General features: G+C 30.6%; 1 protein-coding gene across 1 annotated transcript; it reads right to left on the bottom strand.

Annotated features, from left to right (window-relative positions):
• Positions 1–369: 369 nt before the first annotated feature.
• HELRODRAFT_63519 (hypothetical protein) lies at positions 370–4,900 on the bottom strand (the record flags this gene model as incomplete). The annotated part of the gene is made up of 9 exons (XM_009011008.1): positions 370–600; positions 797–836; positions 1,152–1,279; positions 1,395–1,564; positions 1,740–1,902; positions 1,996–2,088; positions 2,452–2,603; positions 3,334–3,531; positions 4,642–4,900. The coding sequence occupies 9 exons, from the start codon at positions 4,898–4,900 to the stop codon at positions 370–372; spliced, it is 1,434 nt and encodes a 477-aa protein (XP_009009256.1).
• Positions 4,901–14,876: the final 9,976 nt, after the last annotated feature.

Genomic DNA, 14,876 nt, shown 5'->3' on the forward strand with positions numbered 1-14,876 from the left:
TATTATTAAAAAAAGATTGGTTATACTGCTACAATGAAACGTGCACCATACCAAGTGATATTATTAAACTATAACTTTAATTTTAGCTGTAGCCATAATAGGTTATTGCAAAGGAAAGCTTAAAATACCTCGTTTTTAAACATATTTGTAAGAAAAACTTGCAAGTTTAAGTAATCAAAAAATTAAAAAGAAGTGTTTTTTAGATTGTTTAGACGAAAAAATTTCGACCAGCCCTTTATAAGATTACTGCAGGATTACTTTTATAATTTTAAGAATGTAGAAAAAATAAATTACTTCAAGATTTAATTGAGGAAACCTCATGAAATAGATGCTGTGAAACTCAAAAATTAAAGCTTTGAATCTGTACAGTTAAATGCCGAGCGGGACGTTTTCGCCTGAAGAGCTGTGCATGTTCGTAATGAGTTCTTCACTCTTCTCAGGATTAGGATTCACTTCATTTTTGTTGTTCATCTGATCAATCATTTTCAGAAGAGCTGTCCTTTCCAGCTCCAGTATTTGGTTTTGAGATTTCAACTTCATTTGGTTATTTGAAAGAAAACAGTTTTCTTCTTCCAATGATAGTATTTGCCTTCTGGCAATCTGATATATAGTCATCAAACAATTGTAATTTAAAACAAACTAACAAGTTTTGCCAACTATTATAGTAAATGAAAGAATTTCTTCATTATTTCATTAAAAACAGGGATATAAAAATTAGTAAAATGAAACCTAAAAATAATGTTTGTATCTATGAAAAAATTTTAAAATTGAAACAAAAACTTTTCAATGTTTTAACCTGCAGCTGCTCCAGCAACTCCATTTTTTGTCTCCTAAGACTGTCGTTTACTAACTGAATCCTGGTTAATCTTGTTCGATGGAAACAAATTTATAATATTAATAATGAATCAGTTGTATGTTGGATGCACTATTTCACGATAATGCAGAAGGTACATCTGTGGTGTGTTGAGGGCACTGCAACAACAATCTAACCGCAGACAAACGATAACAAGGTCACAAAAAACAGTACAAATTTTGAATAGCTTAAATGTTAATTTTTTTCGAAATCTATCAGTCGTTGGTTTATTCGTATTATTTATTATTTTCAACTGATTGAAGATACAAAAATGTAATATGAATTGATGCAAAGAAACCTCGTCAAAATTTTATCACAATCGTCAATCTGGGAAGAGTTTTTAATAGGCCGACTGATCTCTTCATGGAGAATGTGATACTCCATTTCATAAGCTTCCAAACATCGAGTTATGTCCATTGAATAGACCTCAAATGTGGTGATCAAAATTTAGAACATTTTAATTTTAACCATCATGTTATGTCATATTGGTATTAATTACAAAAATATTTTAGTTGAAATTGTACAGAATTACAAAAATTACTTGATTGAAAATTTTTTCCATTTGGATGATGGCCATATCGGGTAAAGTGATTTTCAGAAACTCGACAAGACTTTCAAAGGAAGAACATTGCTTGATGAGTTCTCTATGATTGTCCAGCAGCACGAGAGCCACTTTAATGATGACCTCAGTCCCGTGCATTAGGATCAAGTCTGTTTAGTAGAAAATTACAACTTTTTTTAATGAAACTTATAATTTGTTTTTTTTTTTAAACCGGAACTAATTTAAGTTGATTGTTATGAAAATAATTCTATGCTTTTTTACATTTTATAAACCATAAATTTTTACATAAAAATAAACTCTGAATAACCGCGCTTATCTACTAACCAAAAACTCTTGCTACAAATCCTAGCGGGAACTGAGAGGCAAAGATTGTGAGAAACCAAGGGGCAGCATACAACGTTGGAGCGATCTGATTCGCGTCGAAATGATCAAACAAGTCTTTGTAGGAGTCGTGCAACATACGAGTTAGCTGGTACATACTCACCTGCTCAGAAGGCAATAAAAGTTCAATTCTATCACTTATTATAGAAAAAAACAATTTTTCCAGCTATCGTAGCAAACATAAAATTGAATTACAAACTTGAAGGGGCACCATGTCAGGTCTGTAATGCCTCCTGAAGCCAAGTTCGAACATGATGTACTTCAATACATCGAATGCATCTCTTTCATTCACCTTTAGTTCATAATAATTCAAATATTGAAGGTTAAAAATCACTTTTAATTTCATAAATATTTAATTAAAAATTCTCTAGAATTAAATTAATCACATTATTTTTATTTAGCTATATTCTAATTTGACTCGGTTTCTGTCCTTGTTTGAGGGTAATTTTTAAAAAAATTTCGTTGTGTTAATGTTATTTAAAAAAATAACTATCATGAATTCAGGTGACTCGCTTAAAACAAAATATTTGATGATGATGATTGTGAGTCTTATTCAAAAGTTTTGACATGTCTAACTAACATTAACTGAATTAACTTTTATTTTAAACATTCAAGCTAATAATAATAATAATATTATTATTATTATAAAACTCACATGAATAAGAATAACGCCGGCAACAAAACTCAGTCCTTGACAGTAGCCAACCTCGGCATCCAACACTGAATAAGCCTTCAAAACGTTGAAGAGAGAAGCTTGGCCAGGCCCTGCTGCTGATGAGAAGAACGGATGGCTCGGGAAAGTTCGACCTTGAATGAAATCGATTTATGATTAAAAAATATTTTATTTTGCGACAAAATAGTAAATAAAACAGAAAAGGAGCCGAGTAATGCGAAATCGCAAGTGGCTTTGTTCGAAGAGCCAAACATATTGCATTGTTTTAAATGTTTACGTTTGTCAAACGTTAAAAACGCTGCTGAGTGCTGAAAAATTACACTGAAAAAACATTGGCGAGCTTGCTGTAATCTTTTTTTCACATTTTCAAACATTCGAAGAAAATAAATAAAGAGTATAGTAGATAAAGAATAAGACAAAACTGAGATCGCCATACTTTGGATTGCATTGTACAAATTTCTGTGGGCGGTTGTTTGTTTACTACTTAACCTCCAAAAGCCGAACAAACAGAACACGTTTCATAAGTGGTCTCAAAATTATACTCCAGACTGTGTGGAGGTCATTGGCATGGATAGCAGGCAAAAGAGTTTCGCTGAAACAAGGCATTGCAAACATCTGGATTAAGCTTCAAATCGAAGACGTTGTGAAATTTATTCTTTCAGTGCTAGAGTAATACATCGAACACGCACGCACACACGCACATACACAATCGAAGGTAGGAAAGCAATTCAACAAAAACCCACATGCACAGAACATGCTTTCCGTTCATTAAACAACGAACTAAGTGGCTGGCAATAATTTACATTAACATAAATTACGTCAAAATGTTAAATATAATATATACGAATTGTTTTTTATAATTACCCAAGTCAATTAGGATAGCATGCTGATGTGAAGTCAACTGGTTTTTCAAAAGATCATAATGAAGAGCATCATAATCGCTGGTAGTTTTATTGGAGATGTTGTTGTTGAATTCCTGGTGTTCAACGTTTCCATTTTGATGCAGCTTATTCTGGAGGATCAGTAGCTTCCAAATGTCACCTCTCATTTCTTTGGGTACACCTACATTTCATAATAAATTTAAAATTGAAACAAAATAGTCCTAGGCACCCAACCTCGTGTTTCAATTTATATAGAACAATATAGAGCATCTTTAATCACGAATTCTTCACCGATTCGTAAATTATAATGTGAAAATTATAACTATTCAGGACATAATTAAAATATTTTCATGATTATTAAACTCTTAATGTTTCTCACAAGTTTCGTAGTCTAGGCTTTATCTTTGATTCTAGCATGTTTTTTTCTTCTAAGATTAATAGTGTTGCTAGAAGTTCTTACTTTCATCAAAGTAGAATAAAAAACTTTTGCTTTTTCTTGACAATCCTACTCTTCCCCTTCTTGTTACTTCTTTAGTTTTTTCTAAAGTTAATTATTGTAACTCGCTCTACAATAGTCTTCCTGATTCTGCACTCTATCCTATAAGCAAAGCAAAGCAAACCCTAACCCCCTTCTTTTCTCATATATCTCCTTACCTTGTCCTCTTGCACTGGCTACCTATAAAATATAGAATAATTATTAAAATGCGCACATCAATGTACAAGTCTCAATCTAAATTATTTTCTATGTACTTATCAGATATATTAATTGAATCTAAACGCCCCGGTTTACGATCATCTTGTTCTCACTTCTTCTTAATTGTTAAACACTCTCTTATCTAAATCTGCATTTACTTTTTCTAGCCCTTTTCTCTGGAACTCTCTACCTCCTTCTCTGACTGCTTCTCCATCACTTACGAAGTTCGGAGCAAATCTCAACACTCATCTGTTTGCAAAATTCATTGAGGTGCGCTGTTGAACATTGCGGAAATAGCGCTTACAAACTAATTGATTGATTGAAATATTTTTTCAGCGATAAAAATAATTGAGCATGCTAATAATGAGAAAACAAATATGATAAAATAACAAAGAAAGATGATATAGTGTTAAAGTGCTTGTCAAATGCTTTGCAATGACTCATTTCGATGCAAAGAGGGTCCTGTTTATCATGCTCACCCATTCACGACGCGTTATTTTTGCACATACGCATAAGAGTACGATATCTGCAAATTTTAATCTTTCCAGAGCTCTATGCAAATGAAACATTGTTATAAAAGTGTATCAGTTGACCAACCATCTCTGACTGATCTGATTAAGATCTTCCTGTCCAATTTTATGGTTTTCCAGAGGTCAGTGTCCAAGAGTTGCCTCCATAATTTTTTGACCCCTTTCAAGCAAGGTGTGACTTCTTGGTAATTCACACGTTTGCCCACACCTTCGTAATATTCCTTCTCTGAAATTACAATAATTATAATATCTGTTAACCACTGAAAAAATTTTAAAAAATGTTCATCATTAATTAAATTTAATTCTTTGCCACTAGGAAAAAACATTATGATTAATAGGATCAGAAAATTCACCCAACACCACTATTAAAAATTACTATAAACCAGTAGAAACTTTGTCATCTATTACTTTGTTTATGAATACAATCAATGCATAGTTTTTAAAGAAGTTTGTGTGAATATACTTAACGAAAGTACATAAATTTTATAAAAATACATATACAAAAAATGTACAACTGCAAATAATGAACGCAAAGACAACAAAACTGCAAATTCGGGAACATAAATTTCTTAAATTTGTTGATCTTTTAGATCTTTTTACTGACGAATAATCTGAACATGGCTTGTAGAAAAAAATAATAACAGAAGATTAAACTCAAAAATGACATGCGAAAATAAAAAAGTAGCAGAAATTAACAACAATGTAGCCAATAATTAAACCTATGTTAAATAATGAAATAACTTAACTACGTCCATATAAAACATGATATTTTATGTTAATACGCTGTGTAAATTGATTAAGTGCTAACCAGAATTTTTGACACTTTTTTGGTTCTTCTTGTTTATCTTGATGAGAAGGATGGTATCACTGATGGCCTTCTTCCATGTCGATCTTGGATGAAAATAACGATCCCCATCTCGCAATCCATCCAGCTCATTTTCATCTGTGGAACAGAAAATTTTTTCTGTCAAAACTTATCTACAATGCGGTTGAAACAAACTCAACATTTGTTAAAAATCCCGTTTTGAAATTTGCTATTAAAGATAGTACTTGGACTAAATTTAATATTAACAACAGTTTGCTTTGGGAAATATTAATGAAAAAAATGAAGTGGCCATTTTAAGTGGTCAGCATGAGGAATGCTCGTTGTAGGCAATTTTAATTTAACAAATCGTATGACATTTTGAACATGTTGTATGATGGCTTGAACTGTTTTATGATGGCCACGAAGTTATACGAAATAATAGTTACATATATGTATGTATGTATATATTTACAAATGAAGTTATTTTTTAATCTCAGTATAATTTACTTGGCATTTCAAAAACATATTCAAAGATCTTTAATCGCGGACTACAACATCAGTGAGTTGGGCAATTGAAAATTGTTGATGAAAAAGAGCAACAGTTGCAAAATGAAGCAACAACTTTAACAATCCATCCTAGAAAGCTGTTGCTAGTTCAAGAATGCAACTTACGACATACGTCAAATCTAACTGAGCTGTTAGAAATAAATAAACTGGTGAGACATTAGTGTACGCAATGTATGTATGTGCCATGTTCATCAAACTGACATTTCAAGTGCTTATCTGAAAACTACATTCTATGACAGCAAAGCTGTGTACGAGGAATTATGAAAATGTGACAAAAGGGCTAATGATGATAACAAAATATTAACGATGCACCACTACTGCTGCTGCTTCATTAAATTTATCTAATTAAGCAATAAATATATAATCACGAAATAATAATCATATTTATTTAGTTCTTTTTGCACTAATTAATGCAAAAAAAATTTCTAACCTTCCATTAAATAATTTTTGTTCAAGTTCATTATTGATATAACGTTGATCTGCCATGCACCACGATACTTTGAAAGCGTTTTTATGTCTTCCTTGACAGCCGTATCCAGCGAGAGTCGAGGAGAGAAAATGGAGGATGATGATGATGATGATGATGAAGTTGAACCACTCTTTCCAATCTGCTTCAAATGTTGCTTGCTCCTCGTCATGACGCACCCGTTGTGACTGCCAACTTTGTTGAACCTGTTTAAAATTTTCAACTAACAAAATTACTGTTTTCAATAACTTTATCTATTAGATAAAAAGTCTAACAATGGTAATGCAATTCTAACATAGCTCTGATTGGGCTATCATAAGGAATCCTCTTATCAACGAGAACCAACCCACCATCTTCCTGCTCCTTCCTACCATCGCTGACGACCATCACCAATTTCTTCTGACTTGACGAAAGATTGATATCAGGTGAAGCGTCATGGAGTGCAATTTTTTGACCAACGGGAAGTGTGTAAGGTACGGAATGTCTCCTCAGTTTAACTTTGTTTGAACATCCATCAACATTCAAATGATTGTTTGTGGAGTTGTACGGACCGTCAATGTCTTCAATAGCTGGGCAACTCAGTAACTGACGAAATTTTTTAAAAATCTATAAGCTTTTGTTTCCAACAAATTAAAAAAAATAAAAATTAAATTATTTTATATATTATCATTCAATAGAAGCTTTAATTTTAAATTGAATAAAAATTATATATCAACCCCAAAAAACTTTTTGATGTTTAAATAAGATACGTGCAATTTTAAAATTATATTCATAAATTATCATAATAGATTTTATGACTTTTTGAGAAAGAAAACTTTCCTGAATTGTCATTTCAATTAAATTTCAATTATATTTTTGTATTGATCAATTCTCCAGCATGTTATGTAAAGTATTTCGATTGCAATATTATGAGAGTGGTTTTGAAGAATTTCAACCACGTGGTTTGATCTGTCGTTTTTTGCAGATGTAATTTTGTTGTTACGTTATTGAAAATACAAAATGACACGGTAGTAGAAAATCCCTCCGGGTAGCAAAATACAATTTTTGGTGGAAATTTGAAAAATCCTCCAACCCCCGGTCGTCAAAGATTTTTTTTGAAGGTCTTTGCCCCCCTCCCCCCCCCCGTTGAAAATTATCTAGATCCGCCACTGCTGCATGCATTATTATAATATACATTAGACTTGAAATATATTTAACATTGCTGCATAATGTAATCATCTGCTGAATAATATTGCAGTTGAAACTTATGAATCGATCGATCATGACAAGTGCAAAATAAAAAATGTGAACCAAAAAAAACGTTCAGTCGTTGAATGAAGTACACATGCATATGACACTTTAATCTAAAAATAATAAATATTGAAAATGATAATCTTCAAAAATAAAAATATTAAATTTAGTTTATCTGGTCAAGAGTTGAAGTATAGAACAACATGTAAGCAGCTCTGCGTTTGACAGAGCTGCATTAGATAAAAAAGAATTAATTATAAAAAACAATACACGAGGAGCGTAAACAGTTGAAATAAATAAGTGTATGGCACGTTAACAAATAAAAACCACTAACGGAATAATTTGATCCAAAAAGAACATCATTGTTTCCTGCGCTCGATCCTTCTATTCCCTGTACCTACATAATAGTTTCAAGTGAAAAGTACGCTTAAATGTTATGAATGATATAGATTTTATTACTTAAATTTAAAAAATAGTTGATATTGATATTATTATTAAACTATCTTCCAACTTCTCTAATTGTGTCTTAAACTAGCACAACCTTTATTGAACGCTACATAAAAACGCTATGAAAAATATTGCAAGCGCACTACTTTGAACATAGTTGCCATGTTGCGTTCTTTCCATTACCACTTTACCTAAAACATAGAAACAGATGCGTTAGTTACATCATGTACTAACATTTTTTACGTAAGGAATCATTAAGTGGCAGATGAATATTAAATGCGGATTGTTATTTAAAAGGTAATGAATGACGCAAAGATCGTGGTGGGAGTAAGGTAAGACAAGGATGTAATCTATCTCCAACATTATTTATCATCTTGCTGGAAAAAGTATTCCAAGTCGCTCTAGAAAATGTAAACGTTGGAGTAAAATGTGGAAACAAAAAGCTAAACAATTTAAAGTTTGCATACGATGTTGGATAACTGTCAGAAAGTGAAAAAAAATTATAAAACCACGAGAGCTAACGAAGCAAGTAAAAAACTTGGATTAACTATTAACACAGAAAAAACAAAGATAATGGCAGTAAACTATCAGAAAAAGAGAAAACCCCAAATTAAACTGAATTCAGATGTACTGGAGGTAGTGGAAAACTTTATCTACGTGGGTGGAAGGATAACAAGCACCGGAAGCAATCAGGAAGACATAAAAAGAAGAATATGCATAGCTCTACAAACAGTGGGGCGCATAAAACAGAAAGCAAAAGACATAATTTTATCAACCAAAAGAATGATATATGAAAACCGTCATTGTTCCACAGATGATCTATGGATCAGAAACGTGAATAATTAAAAAGTCAGATAAAAAGAGACTTTTAGCAGCCGAAATGAATTGTCTGAGACAGATCGTGGGTTTAAGTTGATTCCAAAAAATAAGAAACGACAACATTAGAAAAAAAATGGTGAAGAAAGCAACATAATAGAAAGAATCCGGAAAAGAAGATTAATCTGGTTTAAATATGTAAACATAAGTCTTACTCAACAATGTAGAGGGTAAGAAAAGAAGAGGTCATCCTAAAAAAAACTTAGACTGACAACATTAAAAATGTCTTCAAAATAAAAAAACATGCAGAAGCCGGAAATATGACAAAACATAGAAAAAGATGGAGGCTCTTTGTGACTTGCCGCCCGGACAGGCAGACAGTAGATGATGATGATGATAATAATGATGATAGCAGATGATGATGATAATGATGAATGACGCAAATGCTTTGAAGTCCCTATTATAAAAACTACACGATTGCGGTTGATCAATTGTATAGATTAGTTACAAAATTGCGGAATAATTAAAATTGTTTAAAGATAAAAATGCTTGAAAAATAATGCGTTAAAAACATATCAATGTCTTTTTCGTGAAAAAATAAACCAGTGCAGGAAATAAAACCGGAAACGTAAGGCTTATTTATAATAAACTAAAAACAGGTAATGAACAATATATAAAGAATACCTTGAACTGAAAATCATTTGGATCAAGTTCTTGCGGATACAGCATGAACTAATGATAATTTTATTTAACACAATTTATTACAAAATTCAACAAGAAAAATTTATATACAAATGTGCATTTAATTTATCAATATTATATTCAATTTATATATTTATATTATTTATATAATTTATATAAAAAGAATATTTCTAGTAAAAAAAATATATATTTTGAAAATTAAATAAAAAATTATTGGCAAAAGGATCTAACATTGGAAGTGTTACTGCATTTGCTGTCATTAACATGAACGTGACATAGCTGTTGTTTGTCGCATAATTTCATGATACAGGACATCATATGCACATTGGTTTCACGCAGGGTTGGCACATTGTATGTTGTCTGTCGATTTATCAAACAATGAAAATTCTAATACAATTAAAATGATTGAAATGAAAAAATAATATTAAATTTTTGTAACATTTGTATTGCATTAATGTGTATGTATTGAAAAACATAATTTTAACACCTTTTTATCGCAATAAATTTCGAGCTTGTAGCAATGCTCCAAATAAGTGATCCTGTCAAACAGAGCTGAAAATATGTAACCATCATCCTTATCTGCATAATTGATTGGTTCATTTGGTTGTCTGGTTCGAAACATCTAACCAGTTATTACTTTTATTAAAATTATTATTATAAATAACACTATTATTATCAATATTATTAGCACTATTAATCACTCTAATTCCTCAGAGGATTGTCTGCCGTTGAGAATTGAGCGAAAGTTTATGCACCAGTTAATGTGGTTTGACATTAATATTATACTTAACATTAACTAAATTCGTATTTCTGATAAAATAACGAACAAACTTTCGTTTGAATAATATTTGACAAAAATGAACAAATTTTGCCCCTACACACAATCAGTTTTTTGCTAACTTTCCAGCTGTAGACAGAGTTTGTGCAGTTGATGCATGGGACAGAGTTCACAGACAACTTGATGGCGACTACACCTCTCAACAGCTTCCTGGAACGCCTTCTTTATGGACATCATCATTTCGTCAACCTGCATTTAGGGATCAAACAAAGAACATGAACAGAATTTAATCTATATTTTTTGGCAGATAAATGTTTTTGTGATTTGATTAATTTGATATATAACCAAATATATCTGAAGGATATTTGAAGGAATAAATTCAGCGAAGTGACTGACCGAGGATTCTGATGAACATTTGAAAATGAAACAAGTAAATTTGTTGCTATCATTAGAACGAGCTATAAAACCAATGTGGTTGCTGTATATTACACCCTGAATAAATTTATAATATTCAATATAATAGAAAAATAAAAAGAGTGGAGAACCAAATCATTATTTTTTTGTTCAATCATTTGTAAGAAAGAACACTTAAAAGAAAAAAATAACGACAGAAGCCTGTAAACCTGTGAGCAAAATGTGATATTTTTAAACTTCCATTCCCTCAAAGGCTGAGGTTGATTGATGGACTGAAGCGTTAGGTAATCTCTGCTTACAACTAAATAACACTGCTTCGACTTTTCTTGCTGGCTTTTGTTGATGTATTGTTGCTGAGATTCTTGATGTTCATGATTTTTTTCCTGCATAATTTGACAAACATTGAAATGTTGTCATATTTCCTAATAACAAAAAACCTTGCAGATACCAACATTATTTGAGTTGTTAAATGTGTTTTTTATTTCATCATCTCCATTTGAAATTTGTTTGTCATTTTGGATGTCTGATTTCATTATGTCTGGATCACAATTCTGTGTTTCTGAGTCTAATGTAGACTTGAATATTCATAAATAAATAAATATATATTTGAATGTCAATAAGTTATCTAAGCAAAAGATTAAGGTAAAATAATTAAATAGTTTAAAAGAAAAATGATAAATTTTACTATATTATTTAATTAAAATGCCGTAATTTAACTACTGTTCTAACATCTTCTATACACACTGATTTTGTTTTAGCGGTCTTTTCAGTATTATCTTCATCCTAATAACAAATAAAAAAACTTGATAAATATTAAAAAATTATTACAGTCAATAAAAAATCATACTTGACTTTCCAAAATGCAGGTCATTTTACTTTTCCTGTCATAAACCCTTTGTCCAATTTCCTTCATTATGCTGCCAGTATCAGGACCAACAGGTTTGAAATTGAACTTGCTGGTATTTATATTGCAACTGGTAAGGTCTTTGCTAAATTTATCCCACTTACCTAATTCATGAAATTTTTTCACAGCCTCATCAATGAAAGATGGGCTTGCCTTCTTGGTTGCAACAACAATCTTCCCTAAATATATGACTTCAACCTTGTGAAGATTCTCTTCATTTTGACAAATACTGGCTGGAGGAGAAGATGGTTCATGGAACATTGTTAAAGATGAAGAAAGCATTGCATTGTGAATCGCATAAAATATGTCATTTACCTGCAAATTTAAAAGGAAAACTACAAAACATAAACTCGATACAAAAACAAAGTTTAAAGACTTAATCTTAAACATTTCATTTAAATTTTATTGTTTATGTAATTAGAGTTTGAGTTATATTTAGAATGAATTGGCATTAGGAAATCTAGCCAAAAGTTAAATATTGGAAAATAAAAATTACTAACAATTTTTTCTTCAACAGCATTGAATAGAAAACATGTAAAAGGAGATTCAGGCGAATCTCTATATAAATAGGAAAAGTGGCTGTGATTTGATGCAGATTTTGAAAATCTTGTCAAATTGTTTAAATTGTGCTCTAAATTTAAATGTTTGTATTTGTTTGGTGATAAATGTGTATTTGAAATCGTTTCATCAAGATCAATTTTCAATACTATCAGTTCAGAATTTATTGATGCTTTTGTTACAGATACATTACAGTCATATTCTTTGCCACAAGTTCTAATTTCATCAACAACCCAAGGTATCATGTAAGGGGTGTGCCTTCTACTCAGCTGTCGTTCACCCAAATATTTAACCTTGAAAGTATTTTCTTTATTCAAGTTGAGATAGTATTTATTTTCGCTGATATTCGTATTTATGAGGTGAAGTTCTTCTTGTTCAAATTTGAAATTTAGCGAATTGTTTGAATCGTTGCAATCGCTACTGAACGAACTGATACCACTATCACGACTACCACTTTCTAGAACGAAATTATTCGAAAATTCGAATGCCATTTTATTCGAATAACAGCACAAAACAGCTCATTGACTCAGTTAATAGTCACACGAATTATAAATTATGATAAAAACATCGATGATTTTTTTTTGTTTACTTTACTTACGGCTAAGTAATAAAGGTGTTTTAAAGGTACGCCTCACATCGCACTAGTGATGCATCTCACACATGGAGAGAGGGCTTTCTAATAAATAGTGAATTATATTTTATATGCATGCACATCTGTAGAGTACTTTGGAACGTAGCTATATATATATATATATATATATATATATATATACGCTCTTTTTTATGGTAATAATCATAAGAAAATAAAATAACATTACCTCCAGTACATCGACCATTCGCAAGAATAAATTAAAAATATAATACAGTTCGCTCACACGGTCTCACTCAATGATATCAAACTGTTCGACATCACAGATACACTCATCATCTCACAAGTCAGGTATGCAGCTCTTTCCTTTTCTGGTCCGGCTTCTCTACAAAACATCAACTTCCACAATTACAATCCATCATCAGTGAATAATATGACACTAATTAATTAAACTACCTTTCGTTTAAGAAGCTTGATAAAACAAAGCTGGACCGAAGATGATTTGTGACAAATCAAAATAGACCAATTTGCATGATAAATTTGGATAATAATATTATTTTTATTCTAATAAATTAGACAATTTCCAGAAATTTCTAGTAAGAAAAATTGAAAAAACAAACTTTAAATCGGTTAATGTCAATAACATGCTAGGATTCATACGATATTGTATACATACATATAGATCAATCAATCTTCGTTTTGCGTCCAGAGGTAGGACGTATTGTATACATACATATAGATATATATTATCCAATTTATTAAAATTAATAAGAAAATCGTTTGGTGTTCATGGTGAAGAGTATAGGTCGTATTTCGATTTTAATCATCATCAGCGCCTGTATAGGAATATTTCAAGGTTTTACAATTCTCTGTGAGTGCAAAGTGCTTTTATTCTGCTTTGTCCTGTCCGTTTAGGTTGCATCTATATATATATATATATATATATATATATATATAAAGTTCGGGACATATATAATACATATATATATATATATGGTTTTGACAATTTGATAATTATCGCTGTAGGACCGAACGCTTCATCATGAACACCAAAGATTTTTTTCTTAAATTTAATAATAATTATAAAATTACTCTTAGAAATATTGAAAAGCTCAACCGTAAACTTTCAAAAACTAAAAATTCGGTAGATTTTATCCAATACTGCAACAATTATGGTCTCCTTCCAACCTTTACATAATTATCTACGACTAACAGACGTAGCTTAACTCCCGAGCAAGATAGTCAAAAACGAATTTTGCATCTTTCTCGTGGGTTTCAAGCTAAAAATACTTTTGTTGAATAAATAAAAGGACCTATACGGTCACAAAGGAACACAAAGGATTTTCTTTTCTATTCTAGTAAATTGGATAATAATCATAAAATCACTGTTAGAATTATTGTAAAGCTCAACAGTACACTTTCAAAAGCTAAAAAATTCGTTAGATATTATCAAATATTATATATATATATATATAATATTTGTATATATATATATATATATATATATATATATATATATATATATACAATTTAATACAAAAGATAGAAGTGCAAATTTGAATACATCAACAATTAAATTATAAAATAATTTTTTGAAATCCAAATAAACGCAAGACGAGAAAAAAATAATTGTGCTTATTTTCTATTAAAACAATAGAAAACACGAAAAGTTTTTCATAAGATAAAAACTACAAATTAAAGTTTTTTAGTTTGTAGGCACATTATGCAAAATTTAATTTATGAGATTATTATACAGCGTCAACATGAACGTAAATGCAAAAGCACATGTGAATAACTATGTTAATAATATTATTAATATTAATAAAGCTAATTAAGGATATTTACAAGCGAGAGTCATTCTAACTCTATCCAAACTAGGATAACTTTTAGGGTATATTTAAATTAACTGTTTGAATCCTTCATGCCCAGATTGTAAACTGCATACAATTAAATAGCATGTGATAATACAACAATGCAGATGATAATAATAATTTAACAATGCATGTAACAATGTAACCAAAACAAG

This window comes from Helobdella robusta (assembly GCF_000326865.2).
Source record: "Helobdella robusta unplaced genomic scaffold HELROscaffold_1, whole genome shotgun sequence".
Lineage (NCBI taxonomy): Eukaryota > Metazoa > Annelida > Clitellata > Rhynchobdellida > Glossiphoniidae > Helobdella > Helobdella robusta.